General features: G+C 43.4%; 1 protein-coding gene across 1 annotated transcript in view; it reads left to right on the top strand.

Annotated features, from left to right (window-relative positions):
* Window positions 1–2,659, top strand: part of LOC147897703 (uncharacterized) — a 42,013-nt gene extending 39,354 nt beyond the window's left edge. Inside the window, exon 2 of the mRNA XM_087380293.1 lies at window positions 1,441–2,659. Coding sequence (XP_087236419.1) covers window positions 1,441–2,211 — 771 coding nt within the window. The 3' untranslated portion in view covers window positions 2,212–2,659. The remainder of the gene's footprint in view (window positions 1–1,440) is intronic.
* The last annotated feature ends 14,872 nt before the right edge of the window (window positions 2,660–17,531 follow it).

The following is a 17,531-nucleotide window of genomic DNA, read 5'->3' as shown; positions in this document are numbered from 1 at the left end:
CCATCAGTAGGTGCTGATGAAGCCAGGTGCTGATGAAGCCGGTGGTTCTTGCTATGCGCCTGATGAAGTCTATGGTTTGTATCTTGTTGGCAACTTTCTTTATTGTAAAAGCTGCAATTATGAATTTTGTTTCACAAAATGGTTCTAGGCATGCCCTTGGATTGATATATATTATTCTGTATTTGTGGACATGGAGATGTCAATTATAATCTTTTTTTTTCCGAGGATCAGATCCCCAAGAGAGGAGTGCATATAGCACCTCCAAAGTTGTTAAAAGCATATCTACATTCTACTGCTAGCATAACATTGCCAAACAAAATCTGTCACATCAGCCCAAGATTGAGAGTCTTTGAGTTTAGTCTTTAAGTGCTCCCCCTTCTCTAGCCTCGTTTGCCCTCATTCCTAGCTTTCTTGACTTTAGTCCATTCCGCAGCCTTTTGTTTCAATTCGGTTGGGGTGAGTTCCTCAGCTATCGAAATCTTCATGCTTTTTGAGTCTAGTTGTCTCAGAATCTTCATCTTTACCTTTACACTTGTCTTGTGGTATCTGATCTCTGCTTGAATATTAACTTTGTTGACACCTTTATTGTGATCTCTTCCTTATTATGCTATTTTCATATGAATAGGCATAAGCTGTGTATGCGGTGGGGGATACATTGCATTTCTTCATGATTTGTTGATCATTTCTTCCAATTTTCTCACTCATGACTCGATTTCAAGGAATCTGAACTTCATTCCTTGTTGCAGTTGGAAGATATGCTCTTCAGAATCTGAGGAGCCTTTATTTCTTCAGTATGGTCTCCTGAAAGATATTTGATCTACTATCTCTTGAAACCTCCACCCTTGGGTATAGTTGTAGCATGTCCCGTTGTTCCAATGGTTCTTTGTGGGGGTGGAATAGGATCTCAATACTGTTGATCTGAGAGGACACTGGGGACAAAGTAGATGAACTAAACCAAACCTCCACTCACCTTTGCTGCTACAACATGTGTTTTTCTATCTTCCCAATTTCTAACAGCCCCCTGTTGTACATCCAAATCTCCACAAGGTTGCTGCCAATTTTTTGGCTTGTCCGGACATGAGTTGAAATGCTCTGATAATGTCCTGTGAAGAATTGACAGGACACATGGACAAATCAGACAGAATTAAACCAAAAGTCCACTCGCATTTCAGCTATCATGGATTCTTATCATCTAGCAAATGGAAATTCCACCTGACAACACTAGTTTTTCCAGCTTTAGGATTTTTAACAGCTACATTTCATAGATCCAAGTCTTCAGGAACCCTCCTCATTTGTGAAGGCCAAATTTTATTTCAGGAGGCTTGTAATGGCCTCAGTGAGAAGTCCTTGTGTGTGTGTGTGTGTGTGTGTGAGAGAGAGAGAGAGAGAGAGAGAGAGAGAGAGAGAGAGAGAATGACCCATCTACTGTTGCTTTTCTAGGGTCTACTGCAGTATTTTAATCTTGTTGAAGGGTGCATAAATATGATCAAACAGTACCAATCAGACCATGGATTTACATACGAATGGATCATAAGAACACGGCTTGATGGCTACTGGAATGGGCATCTTCCACCTCTGGAAAATTTGGATCATAGTGTTTATACTGTTCCTTTAGGATCTCAGTTTGGAGGATTAAATGACAGGTTGGGCATAGGGAACTGGGAAACCAGCGAGGTTGCATTAGCAAGACTTTCACTTCTTCCAGCACTGCATGCACATAAGTTGAGGGGCCTTAATTCTGAAACTTCTTTCAGGCAACAATTGAAAGTCCACAATGTAACACACAAGTTCACGAAGTTCCCATTTTGTATTTTGAGTCACCGAACTTATGCCTGGCCCCCTGGACGATGGGGAGTTCCTGTGCTATCAATTTCAAGCAAGGGACATTTGAATGGGGCCAAGTGTAGGCCTTGCACTCATGTGACTACTGGAGAAGTGGCTAAGCAAATTGTAGGGGCTCAGGACAGGTCCTGGGCATGGACTGGAATCACGGATGGCCTGGAGCTGTGCAAAGCTACAGGTGATTGGGAGAAGAACTGGGAAGGAGTTTTTGACAGGGTAGCAGGTCCTGAATCTGCAGAAATTAGGAAAAAGATGCTACATCAAAACCTCAGTGACTGTATCAAGGGGAACGAAGCATTCAAGAAACAGGTGGGATTTTGGGATGCCCCAACCCCAACTGCAATTTGTGAGAAAGGTTTAGCATCTTGATTCTCTAACTTTCTGAAACTGGACATAAGCATGGATGGGCCAATGCTATTTATTTGCATACTGTAGCCATGAGTGAGGTGGGAATAGTGCATGTACTTGCCTGAGATTCTTCTTGGTTTTACTTTTTAAGGCACTTACACAAGGGAATCAGATTTCAGGGCAGCATGATTTGCAAGCATACATTTAATATGAGGTGGCATTTTTTTTGGGAACAGAGGGATAATGAAGGCTTTGGTCAATTTTGAATACTTCTAGCTGGACTGATCTCAAACAGGGGATAGGTTAGAGCAACTACAGGATGCTAATTTGCACTTGAGACTGGATGAATCTTCTCGGAAGATCTGTCACCATATCTGTTCTGGATACAGAATTTCCAAATTTGAGAATCAGGGCATAGAAAGGATCCGATATCAAAACATGGATTCAGTGGTTTGTAAGAGATATACCCCATGGGGCCCATATTTGTTCATTATTTGGCTCTTCGAGAATTATGAGAGTTTCATTCTGAGTGTCAAAATGACACTTCGCATTTGATAATGAATGGACAGATTCATATTGAGTTTCAATATCTGGCCCCGTACGATTGTTGTTAAGGGTAATCTTTTGCAAGAGTTTTTGTTTCCATAGGCTAGGATGAACTTCCGTGATATTCTGTGCTATGTTACTTTTGAAATTTTAATTTTGAAACGGTATAGTATATTTTTAAAGATATGATTGTGATTGAAGCAGATTGTAAAGACTGACATGAGTAGGGACGTTGTAAGATATGCTATGCAGGATGGACTCCATAGTCTAAATGTTTGCAATTGGACTCACATCAGAGTTGAAAGACTATGCACATGTTTCTGATGGTTCGGTGCCATGCTTGCCAAATCATTCAAATGCTACTTTGATACATCTTTGTGCTATAACAGAGGAGGTGCAAGATTTCATAAGATTTTGTTGAAGTTGGAGTTGTATGTGTATCATAGTTACCAGGGAACGGGAACGTTCCGGAAATTCGGGTGTCAGAATGGGAATGTTCTGGGAAGGGGGAACGGGAACCGGAACACCACGTCATACACAACACGTCATCATATGACATAAAACTATGCTAGAAAATGAAAACATTTTACAGCTTTAAACTTTCTATATAAGCTCTAAAATACCCATTTGAAACTTTCAAAGAGCAAAATAAAATTAATAAAATTAAAATTAAAATTGGGGGGGACGTTCTGGGGCCGTTCTGATTCTGCCTTGCTTCCTGGAATGGCATTCCAGACGTTCTGGATGTTGGAACACCGTTCCCTGGTAACTATGATGTGTATGCTTTGAGCTGCATGTTGCCTTCCTACTTCGTTCTCAGTATATATCTGATTTGGTGATTGTCATGGGCATGCTTCATCCCATGGCCATATCTGCACAACAGTGTGCAGACTGGCACACAGGCTGGATTCAGGTGGCTACCATACAGACTGCATTCAGGCAAGCCTGCAGTATTGTCACACCAACAGCATTCGAGTACTGCCATGTCAGCAGCAGTCGCCTGTCCAGACTAGGGGGTTGATGCCAAGAGGGGGAGTAACCTACTCATCAGCCTCACAGATTTAGTACCTCAATTCCAGATAGCAAGTAATGCCCATAGTCTCCAAGACAGGAGTAGCAGTTAGCCCTTTTCATTCCCTCCTCACAGGGAGGTCTGTGCCTTCGGCATAGTCCTTTTGGCATAGATTTAGAAATATGCTATGGAAGAGAAGGGGGGCGGGGGGGTGTAAAAAGCGCCCTCAGATACAGGTATGCATGTACTCGTACCCCTCTCTATTTCAGTCTTTATGCTTCCGTAGTCAGTCAGTTAGCTCATGCAGACTTGTGAGAGAGGATCATAGCATACTTTTTTGATACATTGGTATCAGAGCCTCAAAAAAATTCTATGAGATTGTGAGCAGTAGCAGTGAGATTCTGGATTGGACAATGAGATGCCTCGAGTGTCCACTAATGGTAGCCTCTTTCTGCCTCTCAGTGGATGGCCAAGCAGATCTCGTAGGAGGAGAAGCCTTCCTCCACTAGAGGGTCAGCTCCATACATGGAGGCATCAGTCACACCAGCTCCATGTTGGAATTCTAAGCCATCATCAAACAGGTGATCCCAACTCTAGATCAAGTACGAGCACCTCACGATGCCCATGGCTCAGATGAGCATCAGGACAAAGATGCCAAAGAAGAAAGAGACAGGATTGTTAGAAAATGAAATCCCTGCAGAGGGTATCCTGCAGCGGAAGATTGAGAGATGAGCCCAAGAATTACACACGGAAGTGTTTCACTATGGAATCAAAGCTTCATAAACATATGTGTACTTCACAACCATTCATGTGTGTGCAAGCTAGCAAATAGACTGCATCAAGACAAATATAGAAGCAACACTTAATATTTCCGTCTGCTCACAAATTGGACACAATACAATACCAGAATGTTCTCCTACTATATGCCAGGCACCTCTAGATCTCTGAGCTCGCATGCTCCACTCAGCTTATGTAGACTCTTTATCCAAAGATCCCTTCCACCTTGCTATCCGGAAAGCCAGCCTAGGTGGGCTGCCACTCTAGCTTAGTGTGCAGCTTCTTCTGGGTCACCTTCACCTCCTGAGTCTAGGCCCAAGGATGCCTGACTGCTGCTCCTATTTGCTGGCTTGAGGGCTGCTCCAAGTAATGATGAATGAGGGCCCCAATGCCCCCTTTTATAGGGCTGTTTTCCCCTACCAAAAAGCCGACCAGAGGATTTCTTCCTAGCTGACTCCAGGGTTTGCTGCAGCCGACGACTCCTTGCAGCCTATAAAGCTGCCCCTGGGGGCTCATTTGCAGGTCTTTTGCTGGCCCTGCCTTGCCACGTGGCAGGCTGCCACTGGCCTTGGCAGGCCTGTCCATATACAGCCTCATTAGCAAGCCTTTTGGCCCTCCATTGCTTGCTGGTTTTTCCTGTACAGTCTTTCCTCTCCAAGCTTGTACCATCTAGAGCCTTACCTGTCAGATTTGCCCTCCATGGTGGATCTCCTCTACTAGGTACTTGTCCTCTCTCTTTGCTGCCCACGCGGCAGCCCATGTGCTGCCCAGTGGCCCCTTGCCTACTATTGTTCTATGGTCCACCAGCCTGATGCACTCCTCATATGGGGACTCACAAGTGGGGAGGTGACTAACCCTATTCCAACACCCGATTCAACTCAAAATTGGCCAGATCCAATTCCATCGATGAAGATGCTCTAGTAGCTCCCGTGTCCTAGCCCTTTGGAAGTCGTCATATCTTCTCCTGGCTTTTCAACCAATGGCTCTTGCTCCGCCAAGTCCGGTTTCACTTTCACACACCAGTCCAGTACACCGGTCCATACTTGGCACCACCTAATGGCACCACCACCTTCAATCATGAACCTGCCTTCGAACTCAAGCACTCTAGGTACCAGCATCCTCCAACCGCCCCCCTCATGATGGGTGAACAACACTCTTGATATGGGTACTCACAGGTGGGGAGGTGACTAACCCTATCCCAACACCCCCTCTCACCAGCCACATTGGCAAGGTCCAAATCCATCGATGAAGATGCTCCAATAGCTCTCGTGTTGTAGCCCTTTAGAACATTATGGTGTCATCATATCTTCTCCTAGCTTTTCAACCAGTGGCTCCTGCTTCGCCATGTCCGGTTTTGTTTTCACGTACCAGTGTTGCTTACAAAGCAGTGCCTATGTGGCACTATGTAATGACATGGCATGATGATGTATCATTGCCATCATCCATAGCAGTTCGGATGAGAAGACGATAATGGTCTCCAGCTCGACATCATTAGGACCTACATGGTCGATCTTAAACCCCACTACACCATGGTCTGAGGGGAAGGTTAAGGTAGGTGAAGCACATCCACATAGATGGGATTTAAATCCAGTGGGCCAAAATGAATATACCCCAATTCAGCCATGGAGAAGCAATGCCTGACAGAGGCACAGCGGTAGCTAGTCCGGGAATGTTAAGAAATGTTTGAATAGTGGCTCAAGACTAACAAAGGCATGGACCCTTGAGGGAAGACAACCACGTTTCTCTAAAATGGAGGAGATTTGAAAATGTCAATGTTGAAGGATCCGATAAAAAGAGATGGCTACTGTCATATAAGAGCACTCAGCCAAGGGAGCTTATAGGTCACGTGGTTCAATCCATCCCAAAATATGTGCTTCACAATTTCACGGCCAGCTGGCAAGATAAGCAGCAGTTCAGGACGTGCCTTGCCAATTTTGCCAGTGACACTATTTTCTGTCATAGATTTTGCTAAAAATTATTCATTTCAAGAACAAGACGAGATACAAAGTGCTTACCACAACTAGGATGACAACTTGGTGATAAAGGAGATGCACTTCTACATTTTTGGTGACAAGAATCACGATACACTCTTTGTGCAACATTGTTTTCTACGTCATTTAAAATGGTTGGATTGACAAGGCCTTCGCTTCGACGGTTGGTTTAGCATAGTTTAGCATAGATTAGATTGCCTTAGAGGAGAGACAATTCTCCAAGTTGCCAATCGAAGCCAATCATGGGGTGGCTTTCTAGGTTTGTAGGTCGACCCTCACAAATTTATCATCCTTGCGCAGATTAATTCTATTCGAGGCCCAGTCATGGACTACACTTGCAGCATGCATTAAGATTCTTACTAGGATGACATCATAGCCCCTGTGGAAGTCCATCATCACAAACCAAGCTTGGTAGGTGTCTTGATCTTTATGTCCTTTGGGACTTCCACTGGATGAGCTGTAGCACCATTGACTAGTTTTACAATTAGGTTGGTACTTTTCATTTCATGCTTTGCCCATCTCACCTAGCACTACTTTGTCATGACAATGCTGATGCCCACTCCACCATCCAATATTGTCATGGCCTTCTTATTTTGGTGGAAGATTGGAATCATAGTATTTGTGTCATCACACTCAAAGAATTGGCCCAGCTTGTTGATGGGTATCTTTAGCAGATTCGACTCTTCGATCGGAGCTTCAACTACCTCAGTAGCCATGTCTTCTAGGTCGACCATCGATCCATTCATCCAATCAAATAAATCTTTCCAAAGGATGGGGTTCCTTCTTAACAGGGATGCTATGGCATTTTCACCTCTATGGACAAGAAGGAAGCAAGTTCAATAACATCCCAAGGTTGTTCAATCAGTTCTTTGCCTTCAGACTGTGGTTCTTCAAATCTGTAGAAGGACATTATAGAATGTTGCCAAGTAGGGTCTTCATCAAACATCTTATGATGTAGGAGAGACTTTCTCGATGATGTGCTATTCGCGACTATCTCATCCACCTTATCTAGGGTAGGCAAGGTATTTAAAGCCCTTTTTGGGGTTTGATGGTTGGGATGTGTGTGTGTGTGTGAGAGAGAGAGAGAGAGAGAGAGAGAGAGAGAGAGAGAGAGAGAGAGAGAGAGAGAGAGGAGGGGAGAGAGAGGGAGAGAGAGAGGAGGCAGGCAACCTAACAATTGTGTGTGCACGTGATGCATGCATATTGCATGTATGTATGTGTGCAAGCAAGAAATAATTTGATGCATAATCTATCGTTTTTCCCCCTATTTTTCTCTTTTCTCCTTTCTTTTTTTCCCCTATTTTTCTTTTTTCCCCTATGTTTCTCTTTTCTCCTTTCTTTTTTCTTTTTCTTTCTTTTTTCTCATTTTTTCTCTTTGTGGACAAGAGCCTCTTAGCATTTAAGCATCAATGCAAAGAAGAACGGGCACTCACAATATACACAAATGTATAGCACTTAGATAGAGAAGAAACATGGAAGACTCTTTTGTATTCCAAAGAAGAAAAACATATGCTTGCAGCTATATATTAATATATGTTTACAAGAAATATTAAGCTCAATGAGTCTTTGTACAGAGGAGTTTGACACTCCAAGTGATGAGTACTACTAGGGCCTTCACAATGAGTGAGTTTTTCCTTTACAATGATTGAATTCTATCTTTACAACAATCAAACTTCTGAGTGACGCTCAAGCCGATAGGTACTAACCACGGACTATGCAATGGTTGAATTCCAAAAATCCAATCCTAATATTTTTCCATTGCAAGATCCAATTTGGTCATCAATAAATTACTTGGTGCCTCACTAACAGCCACTTGCATACCATCTGCATTAACTCTCATCCGACCATCGCAATCCCTCCTATTTATTGTCTCTTGAATGGTGTTGGTAAACAACATGTATTGGTGGGTTCGTTGTGCTTGTTGCTTTACCCACTCCTTTAACCTCATGCTTGCTTCATCCTATTACCACATGATGGACTTCAATACAAAGCTATCATCATTCCAATTCTTCATTTTCACTATCTCCTTCTACTTCGCCCTTAGCAAGCATCCTTAAAAACTATTATGTATGCTAAATACTTGATTCTTGTATTCTTACTTTTCCTTTTACCTAATACCACTTCATGTGCTTCTTGGTTTTCTTTGTCTTTGCTTTGCAAGACACTATGATTATTTATGTGGGTTGCTCTGAATCTGGTTCATGGTTTGGGACGCAGTCTTTTTTAATACAATTAGTTACAATGTGTTGTTATCCATATTCTTTGTCTTGCCTCTTAGCTCATACCATAATGTCGTAAACGTTGTAGCTTTTCCATGATCATCCCTACTCACGTCCACTACTTTTGCAACCCAAAACTTCACATTCTCATATTCATCATCCAATGGTTGAACTACAACAAGAAATTAACTTGTATATCTACTTCTAGCATGATGTCTCTCTTTTCTCAAATGGTTCACAAATTGGATGTGGAAGTAGCGATTTGAATTTGATTCCAAAGTCTAGAGTTGGGCACAAGTCATTAGTCAATATCTTTCTGCATCCCCTCAATGTATTCTATCAATAATATATTTTAACATTTTCACATTTGTGTTAACCTATGATCCATGAACGTAAATTCGATTCCCAAAATGCATGAAAATAACGTGGTAACTTGAGAAATGAACCAAATAAATATACTGACGGTATCAAAGCATTTTACCGCCGCCAATAATCATAGGGAAGCTCGTGAGAATAGACCATATACCAATGGGATGTTTATTTACATCGACAGTAAATGTATCAATATTGGTAGTACTTATTGCTATACCAATGGTATCAATATCTCTCTTGATGGTAGTTTTGACTAGATTTCCCACTCAATTTTTTGCATATAGACATTAGGAGAAATTTGGACTCAAAAAGGACCTTTTGGATTAATCCCTTGAGATTTTTGATTAGCAAACTAGCTAATGAGAGGGCTTGGGCATTAAAATAATGAAGGATTCCATATTGGCCTCTCATTGGTGGAGAGACCTAGTCCCCACTAGGCTCCCACTTGCCTCCCTCTTGCCCCCACCACTACCTGGGGCATTTCTCCCCCCCCTTAATTTTTCCTAGTCCCTCCTACCCTCCTCCCTCTCTTGGTGGGCTCCCAAGATCACGGATTTTTTTTCCCTCTCAAAAAGAATTGTTTTTTGAAAAGTGTCCCCACCTTCTCAAATACCACCAAAGAGTCCTCCCAAACTATCCCCATTCACACATGAGCTTCCTCAACCTCTTCCTCCTCTCAACCTCTTCCTCTCCTCAACCTCCTCTCAACCTCTTCCTCTCATCAACCTCCTCTCAAACTCCCCTCAATCTCCTCTCAACTCCTTTCAGCCTCCTCCTCTCAACCTCCTCTTGACCTCTTTCTCTTTTGCTTTCTCCCATTCTTTCTATGTTGGTGAAGCACTACCCTTCCCCTAGACCAAATCTATCACTTCAATATTATGTAGGACACATTCTATAGGATGACATTGATGTTTGGATTGCACAAAAGTGGTGTAAGGGAGAGAGGGTAGGAGGAGAGTGTTGCAATGAGAGAGAGAGAGAGAGAGAGAGAGAGAGAGAGAGAGAGAGAGAGAGAGAGAGAGAGAGATTCCTATTGATTGTGTGTGTGTGTGTGTGTGTGTGTGTGTGTGTGAGAGAGAGAGAGAGAGAGAGAGAGAGAGAGAGAGAGAGAGAGAGAGAGAGAGAACAAAGGGAGGGTAAATTTAAGATCAGCTGAGAGGAGATGCTTTGTTGCCAAACAGATACCTTGCATTGGTCAACCACATCACAATAGAGACTACATAAGGTAATGAGAGACTCAAGGGTGAAAGGAGCATGGTGGTTGATGGTCTCAAAGGCCCAAAGTTTGTGAGAATAAGGCCAATGGAATCCAACTCAAGTCGTCCAGGGGGAAGAAGAGGAAGAAGAGGGATGAAGGAGGCAAATTCTGGGTTGTCAGAAGAATTCTCAAAGGAGGCAAAGTCTTGAGTTAGGCTTGCTAAGGCTTCTTTCTTGTCTGGATCAAGACCATTAACATCCACTACGAGGTTAAGGGGAATGCAGGCGAATTGGGCAGGCAAAGGAATCAAGGGTAAGTTGTTTACTAGTACGAGTTTGTTCACGATGATCGGGAGAGCCTTGTGTGGTAAAACTCTAAATCTTGCTTATCAAAAGCATTGACATCAATGAGACACCGAAGAAAAGAATCAAATGCCGCATTGGTGGTGTGGGGTTCCTTTTGGAAGATCAAGAGTAATTACAACCAATCATTAATGGAAGCAATGCCGATACAGAATGTGTGTCCTTTCTTTTTTCCTCTTCCTCGAACTTGATTAGTTTATGATGAAATCCATTGTTTGAAAAACATGCAAGTATAGTTTGAATGTCGTGGGCCGGAGGGGAACAAGTGTCATCCTTGAATCCAAGTTGCCTTAGGAAATCATTTCAGCATTCCTGTACACATCTTAGCAAAGTGAAAGAATATGTATAAACCTGCAAAGGTTAATCCATTCTGAGTTATGTAAAAACTAGCGCTCTTGCCTAACCCGATAAGTGTTTAACGAGCAACGTGGCACGTGGCATGGGAAATGTGGCAACTCAGGCAAGGGTTACTAGCATAATGCATGGTTAACCTGGCCAAAGTTTAACAAGGTTTGGGTGTGTGTGTTTAAAAATAGAAACCTATTAACAACACGACACACGATGCTAAAACAAAGGTGGATTAAAAACTTTTTTATTATATGGATTCTCATAACGTGTGAGTATAATTGGTACAAAAAAATGTCGAATCCATTGAATAGCCTATGCTCCGAGGTCAGGGTCCACTTACCTATCACCATCCACATAAAACCATTTGTTAGAACAAATTTGACATCATGTGGAAAGACATGTAATGCCTGTGTTCCCCAACTTGTTATCGCTTATACCAAAGAGACTTAGAACTACAGACAGATTCTAAATGTATACAAAAAAAGAACCAAATGTAATAAGCTCTCTAATATTTCTTGCATTTTTCTTTTTGATACAAAAATGGTCTAGTTCTATAATTCTCTTGTCCACTTGTTTCCATTTCCCTTCATGCATCCTCCAGCTTTTTTTCTTTTCCGGAGTTTCTTCGAGACATTCCCGGTGGTCCTGGTCGAGGTCGTGCAGGAAGCTGTTCGAATAGCTCTAGAAGCTAATTCGGAAACATCAGGCAATTTACTGGTTCCCCCGAACCCAGCCCTTGGTCGTCGGGACTTCGTGGAACCAAAACCGTTCCGGACATCCTACTAGTCCTATAGAATTTGTTTGAGTTCGTCACCGAAATTTTCTATCAAATTCTATTATCAACCAAATCGGGTTAGTTCATAACCAAGAGTGAGATACCAAATGAGTATGTGTGAGTGCGTGTAAGATGGGGGGTTAAAAATAAGTAAAGATATATGAATTCATGTAGGGAGTCGTCCACACCCTTGTGAAAAAAAGATACACATTCATGTACAAATTGTTAGTATTGTTAGACTTTGTCATGTTCAAACTACATCTGCACCAACTTCCTCTCCAACACTGCAAGATTTGACCGCTCTGTGGACCTTGGCAAGATAGCCTCCTAGCATTTCCACTATTGGTGGGCTAGTAACTTTGGTAATCTCTGCCACCAATAGCTACTCTTGTTAAGCCTTACTAGTGGAGATGACTAGTGTATAATAGGAGTATAATAGGAGAGCATGAAATTAATTCAATATTCATTTGGAGTTCAGTAATTTCTATGTTGAGAGTTCCATCAAAATAGAGGGGCACAGTCAAGGCAACAAGAGTGTCTTAAGATTGTGATCACCAATGTGTTGGGGCCTAAGTCCCAATAGGGAGAGAAAACACGTGAGACTCTCAAAATAGCCCAAAAGAGATACAATACAAGATGAAGAAGAGGAATGATCACTGTGTAATTGTATTGCATGAATCAGTAATGTGTTCACATATAGCAAGACTCACACCCCTTTGTGTCACATGCATATACCCTTTGGCAGCACCCCCATATAGTAGTGCTTGCAATATTAGTGAGTGCATCCCTAAGCAAAGAAACAACATTAAAGGCCTTGTTTAACACAACAACATCATCCTAGAGATTTTCTTGGGTGAGGGCACTTTTTATGACTGCACTTGCGCCATGGTCCATCATGCTCACCTTTTCCATGTCTAGAGGCAAAAGCCTTCCATGTCATCTCCAAGTTTTTTAGGGCATTGAACCTTCCAAAAAAGTAAAATGGCCTAGTAGACTTGAATTGACTTGGACACCCATCAGACCACACCCAATTTCTTTGTGGCCGAGTCAGACACTACTGTTTTGGATAAAATTGTCTAAGGAAAAAGGCATTAATATGTATGTGTGTTTGTATATGTGGCAATAGTATAAACAAATATGGTGTGCATAGGGCCCAAGGTTGAGGTGGCAAGGCATGACCATGTGCCACCCTTCCATGTAAGAGGACCCATAAGGTGTGTTGTACATAATCCATAAGAGTAATATTATAAAATGCAAGGTGGCATGGCTCCTCCATGTGCCACCCCTCCACCTAGGCTGCAATAATTGAGATATGGCTCAAAGTCCATGGGAGAAGCAATATAAAATGGGTGGAGATGGCTATTATATTGAGTTATTCCCTCCATATGGGATAGGCCCATGTGGGGGAGGTATAGAAGGACAAAGAGAGCTAGTTAAATAATGGGGAAAGTAGGATGAGGTGGCAAGATTCCTTGTGCCAACCCTCCACTTGTCCTCCTAGAGGTTTGAACCTATTATAAAATTGGAAAGAGACCAAGGGAGTATCAAAGACTTGAGATATGGGGCTTGATTTATGTGGAAAATTGAGGCAAAGGGTTGTCGCATACAATTGAGAGTGCGTACCCACCTAGCCCACATGGGAGACTTTTTCACACACACCATGCATGTGGGAGGATACATTAATGTGGAGAGACCCCCTCTTTTGGCTATAAAAGGAAGGGGCAATTCCTTGATGGGACACGCTCATTCTTGTAAAGCCACCTAGCTAGTATTTTGATATTTCCCTCTCATCCCTCCTTTCCAATAAAGTATGGTTCACTTCCCTTGATGTCTACATCTCAACATTCCTCTTCCTATCATGTACTTGCTTCTCTTCCCACTCTCCCTTTCCCCTTGTGTCATAGTCTCCCTTTTCCTTCCCTCCACTTCTAATTCCTTATTCACCCCTATGACATCCCTTCACCCTCGTGATCTCCTTTTCTCTATGGCCTTTAAGCGTCGCCATACTTAGTCTCTAGCCTTTGGTCTTGGTTTCTTTTCCGGCTAAAAGTTTTGGTGTGGCTGCTGGGATACGAATCTCCACGGCTATTGGCGAGGTTTGAACCTATTATAAAATTGGAAAGAGACCAAGGGAGTATCAAAGACTTGAGATATGGGGCTTGATTTATGTGGAAATTTGAGGCAAAGGGTTGTCGCATACAATTGAGAGTGCGTACCCACCTAGCCCACATGGGAGACTTTTTCACACACACCATGCATGTGGGAGGATACATTAATGTGGAGAGACCCCCTCTTTTGGCTATAAATGGAAGGGGCAATTCCTTGATGGGACACGCTCATTCTTGTAAAGCCACCTAGCTAGTATTTTGATATTTCCCTCTCATCCCTCCTTTCCAATAAAGTATGGTTCACTTCCCTTGATGTCTACATCTCAACATTCCTCTTCCTATCATGTACTTGCTTCTCTTCCCACTCTCCCTTTCCCCTTGTGTCATAGTCTCCCTTTTCCTTCCCTCCACTTCTAATTCCTTATTCACCCCTATGACATCCCTTCACCCTCTTGATCTCCTTTTCTCTATGGCCTTTGAGCGTCGCCATAGTCTCTAGCCTTTGGTCTTGGTTTCTTTTCCGGCTAAAAGTTTTGGTGTGGCTGCTGGGATACGAATCTCCATGGCTGTTGGCGAATCTTCTAGTCGTATGGGTTACATCAACAAAACTGTACCATCTGTGCTCTTTTTAAGCTACTGTGTGTGCATTCGCTTCGTGCGTCTCCTGCGCTTCAGTTCTCTGGACTGCTGCGACTTCTGGTTGCGGATAGTTTTCTGCGCTTCAGTTCTCTAGACTGCTGCAATTTCTGGTTGCGGACAGTTCTCTGGACTGCTGCGACTTCTGGTTGCGGACAGTTTTCTGCGCTTCAGTTCTCTGGACTGCTGCGATTTCTGGTTGCGGACAATTTTTTGCGCAACAGTTCTCTGGACTGCTCTGCCAGAGCCCCTGCAAAAGAGTAACAGCAGATCCCGCGCCCCACCTATCTCTGATCTTCTTCTCCTTCTCTTTCTCTTTCTCTTCTCCTTCTCCTCTCCTCTCCTCTCTTTTTATTAAAGAGTAGGATTGGAACCCAAGACCTCCCCCTTCACAAAAGAAAGTCTTATCATTGGGCCAACAAGTTGGAAGTGGTAAAAATGTAATGATTTTTGTTCATATATTGAAATTGCGGGAGCTGTAACTCTCTAACCATAAGGAGTTTGCTCTTGTTGTAAAAAGCAAAAATATTTCATTTTATGTTCTCTATCCACTTCTCTTGCTAGATTGCCAATTCAGAACTTCTCCAAGCCCACTTCACGGACGCACGCCTCACGAGAAGAGTGGACATTTATGTCACTTCTCGACGCGTTTAAGGAATTGGTGCCTGTTCCTCCGCACCTTACGGCTACCAATGCACGAGATGTATTCCTTGATCTTCATGTCGACCTTCAACGGCTGATTGTCCAGTGCATTATTGATGGTGATGACGGGTGGAATGACACACCGTGGATGATTCAGGGTGACGAACTACTGATACGCTGGGAGGATTTTGACTTTACTTCTACTCATTGTGCGGTGATCGAACTACTTGCTGCTTCAGAGGTAATCAAAATGGTTTCCTTGTTTGAAGGGTGGGATGTTCCCCAAGCTTGGGGGGAGATTTGGCGCATCTGCTTGTTGATTCCTGTGGAAAAGCTCGTCCTGAATGGTTATTTCACAATCTCATTACAAAGGTTTCTAGGCCTTGGCTATGGTTGGTAATGTTTCGACCAAGGAATCCATTTGTACCTAATCAGCCTTTTGTGCCTCATTTCGAGCTTCAAATTGTAATTCTTTTTGGGCTTAAGATAAACTATCAACAAAGAATTGCAAGTTTATTTGGTGCTGAACATTTGGCTCAAGTGTTGAATTCTCCCCACCCTCTCCTCCTACCTATCTTGGACTACCGAGAAACTTGGGATGTCCGAATTCTCGTCTTGGTGTGATGACATCTTGGATTCTTCAATTTGATGGAGCTTACAAACCTTCGACCAAGGCGGCTGGCGTGGGTGTGAAGCTCACTTCACCGGTGGTGAAGAGTTTTGTTACAGCAAGTCTTCGCCCGCAAATACTTGCAATCAAGCTGAGTACTCGGCGCTCATTTTTGGGCTACAAAAGGCACAAGAACATCATGCCAAGCAATTGGAGGTGCAAGGAGATTCTCAACTAGTGTGTGAACAAGTTAGTGGAAGGTGGAAGGTGCGGAGCAAAGGCTTGGTTCCACGACATCAACAAGCCTTGGAACTTTGCAACCAATTTGAAGAGGTAAAAATTCAGCATATCCCTCGAGCTCGAAATCTTGTTGCTGATTTCTTGGCACGTGAAGCTTGTATTTCAATCACGCATGACGCGAGTGGAAGCGCCACCCCAACCAAGCCGCAAGCCACGAAGGAGGGTGATCATTTGTAAGGAATGCAAAGGTTGTGGTCATCATGAAACTAAGTGTTGGGCCTACTTGATACGAGTTCACCGACTTCGGCAGACCATCAGGAGGGTTCTCAAGGACATTGCTCAAAAGAAGGATGCCAGACCGCACACCCCTTGAAGAAATAGAATGGCGACTACAAGAACTGGAAGAAGCTGAAGGTGATGTGCAAGCTCTCCAACTGTTGACATTTGTCATGGCATTCTTGTTTGCCTTGATGAACAACCTCATGCGATGCCGCACCTCTAACCCTCGCGTGTAATGATCAAAGTGATATCATGAGGATTGGTCCTTTTAAGATTGTCTATGTGCTATTCTATGCTGAAGATTCTTCTCGTGTAATATTTCACATTTCACACTACACCAGTGACACCTTACCCTGCCTATGTGTGCTTTTTGGATGTATCTTCACCCGATTTTCAGTTCAAGCTTCCTCTTACTATTGTTCGTCCATAGATAAGCCCCTCTTTCCCATCTTCCAAGCATGGCTGACATTCCCGTGTTTTGTGGACGGGTAGAAGAAAATCCAAATGAGTATCTTGTGGCTTTCAAATGCCGTTGTGTCTCTCTCAACTTTCTTACTGAAGACAGATGGCTATTGGTTCTCCCCACATTTCTAGAAGGTTTGGCTCAAGTGTGGTATGAGAAGCAAACCGAAGATGTTCGCCAAAGCTGGCCAAGGTTGACAGCAGCAATGATTGAGTATTTCGGCAAAGAAGAGGAGCCGGAGAATGTGTACCTGTAGGTGGCAAATTTGAAGCAGTCAGAAGGTGAGACAGCGCGTCGATATGTGGATCGAGCGGCCGTGCTCCTGGACCGTTTGATTGCCACACAGGAGGACAATGCCGGATTTCGAGCTGGAATGACTCAGCATGTGCTGGGCTACCTTGTAGCAGGAGCGAGTGATGAATTCCGCCTCAAGCTTAAATGGGAGAATCCAGAAACTATGGTGCTAGCACATGAGATTGCTCAAAAGTTTGACAAAGTTCAGTCTGATCCCGCTTCAAAGAAGACGATTGTCCCTCCGCATCCCCTCCATTCCTGCAACAACAACCTGGGGGGTCTAACTCAGGGGCATACCCCCACCCCTCAGGGATGTATCCACCGCCTCCACCTCAGATGTATGGTCCTCCCTTAGCTGCTTACCCTCAACAAAGTGGATATCCTCATCCTCTGCCTCGAAGATTTCCCTAGCCTCGCCCACGAGCCCCCCTCCTCTCTACTCCCGTGGCCCCTCCAACTAAAGAGGCCC

Source organism: Dipteris shenzhenensis, chromosome 10 (assembly GCF_047967505.1).
Source record: "Dipteris shenzhenensis isolate YYH24624 ecotype China chromosome 10, Dip_SZ_1.0, whole genome shotgun sequence".
Classification (NCBI taxonomy): domain Eukaryota; kingdom Viridiplantae; phylum Streptophyta; class Polypodiopsida; order Gleicheniales; family Dipteridaceae; genus Dipteris; species Dipteris shenzhenensis.
Note: the sequence above shows the minus strand (reverse complement) of the source record. Positions and strands in the feature narration are given on the sequence as shown.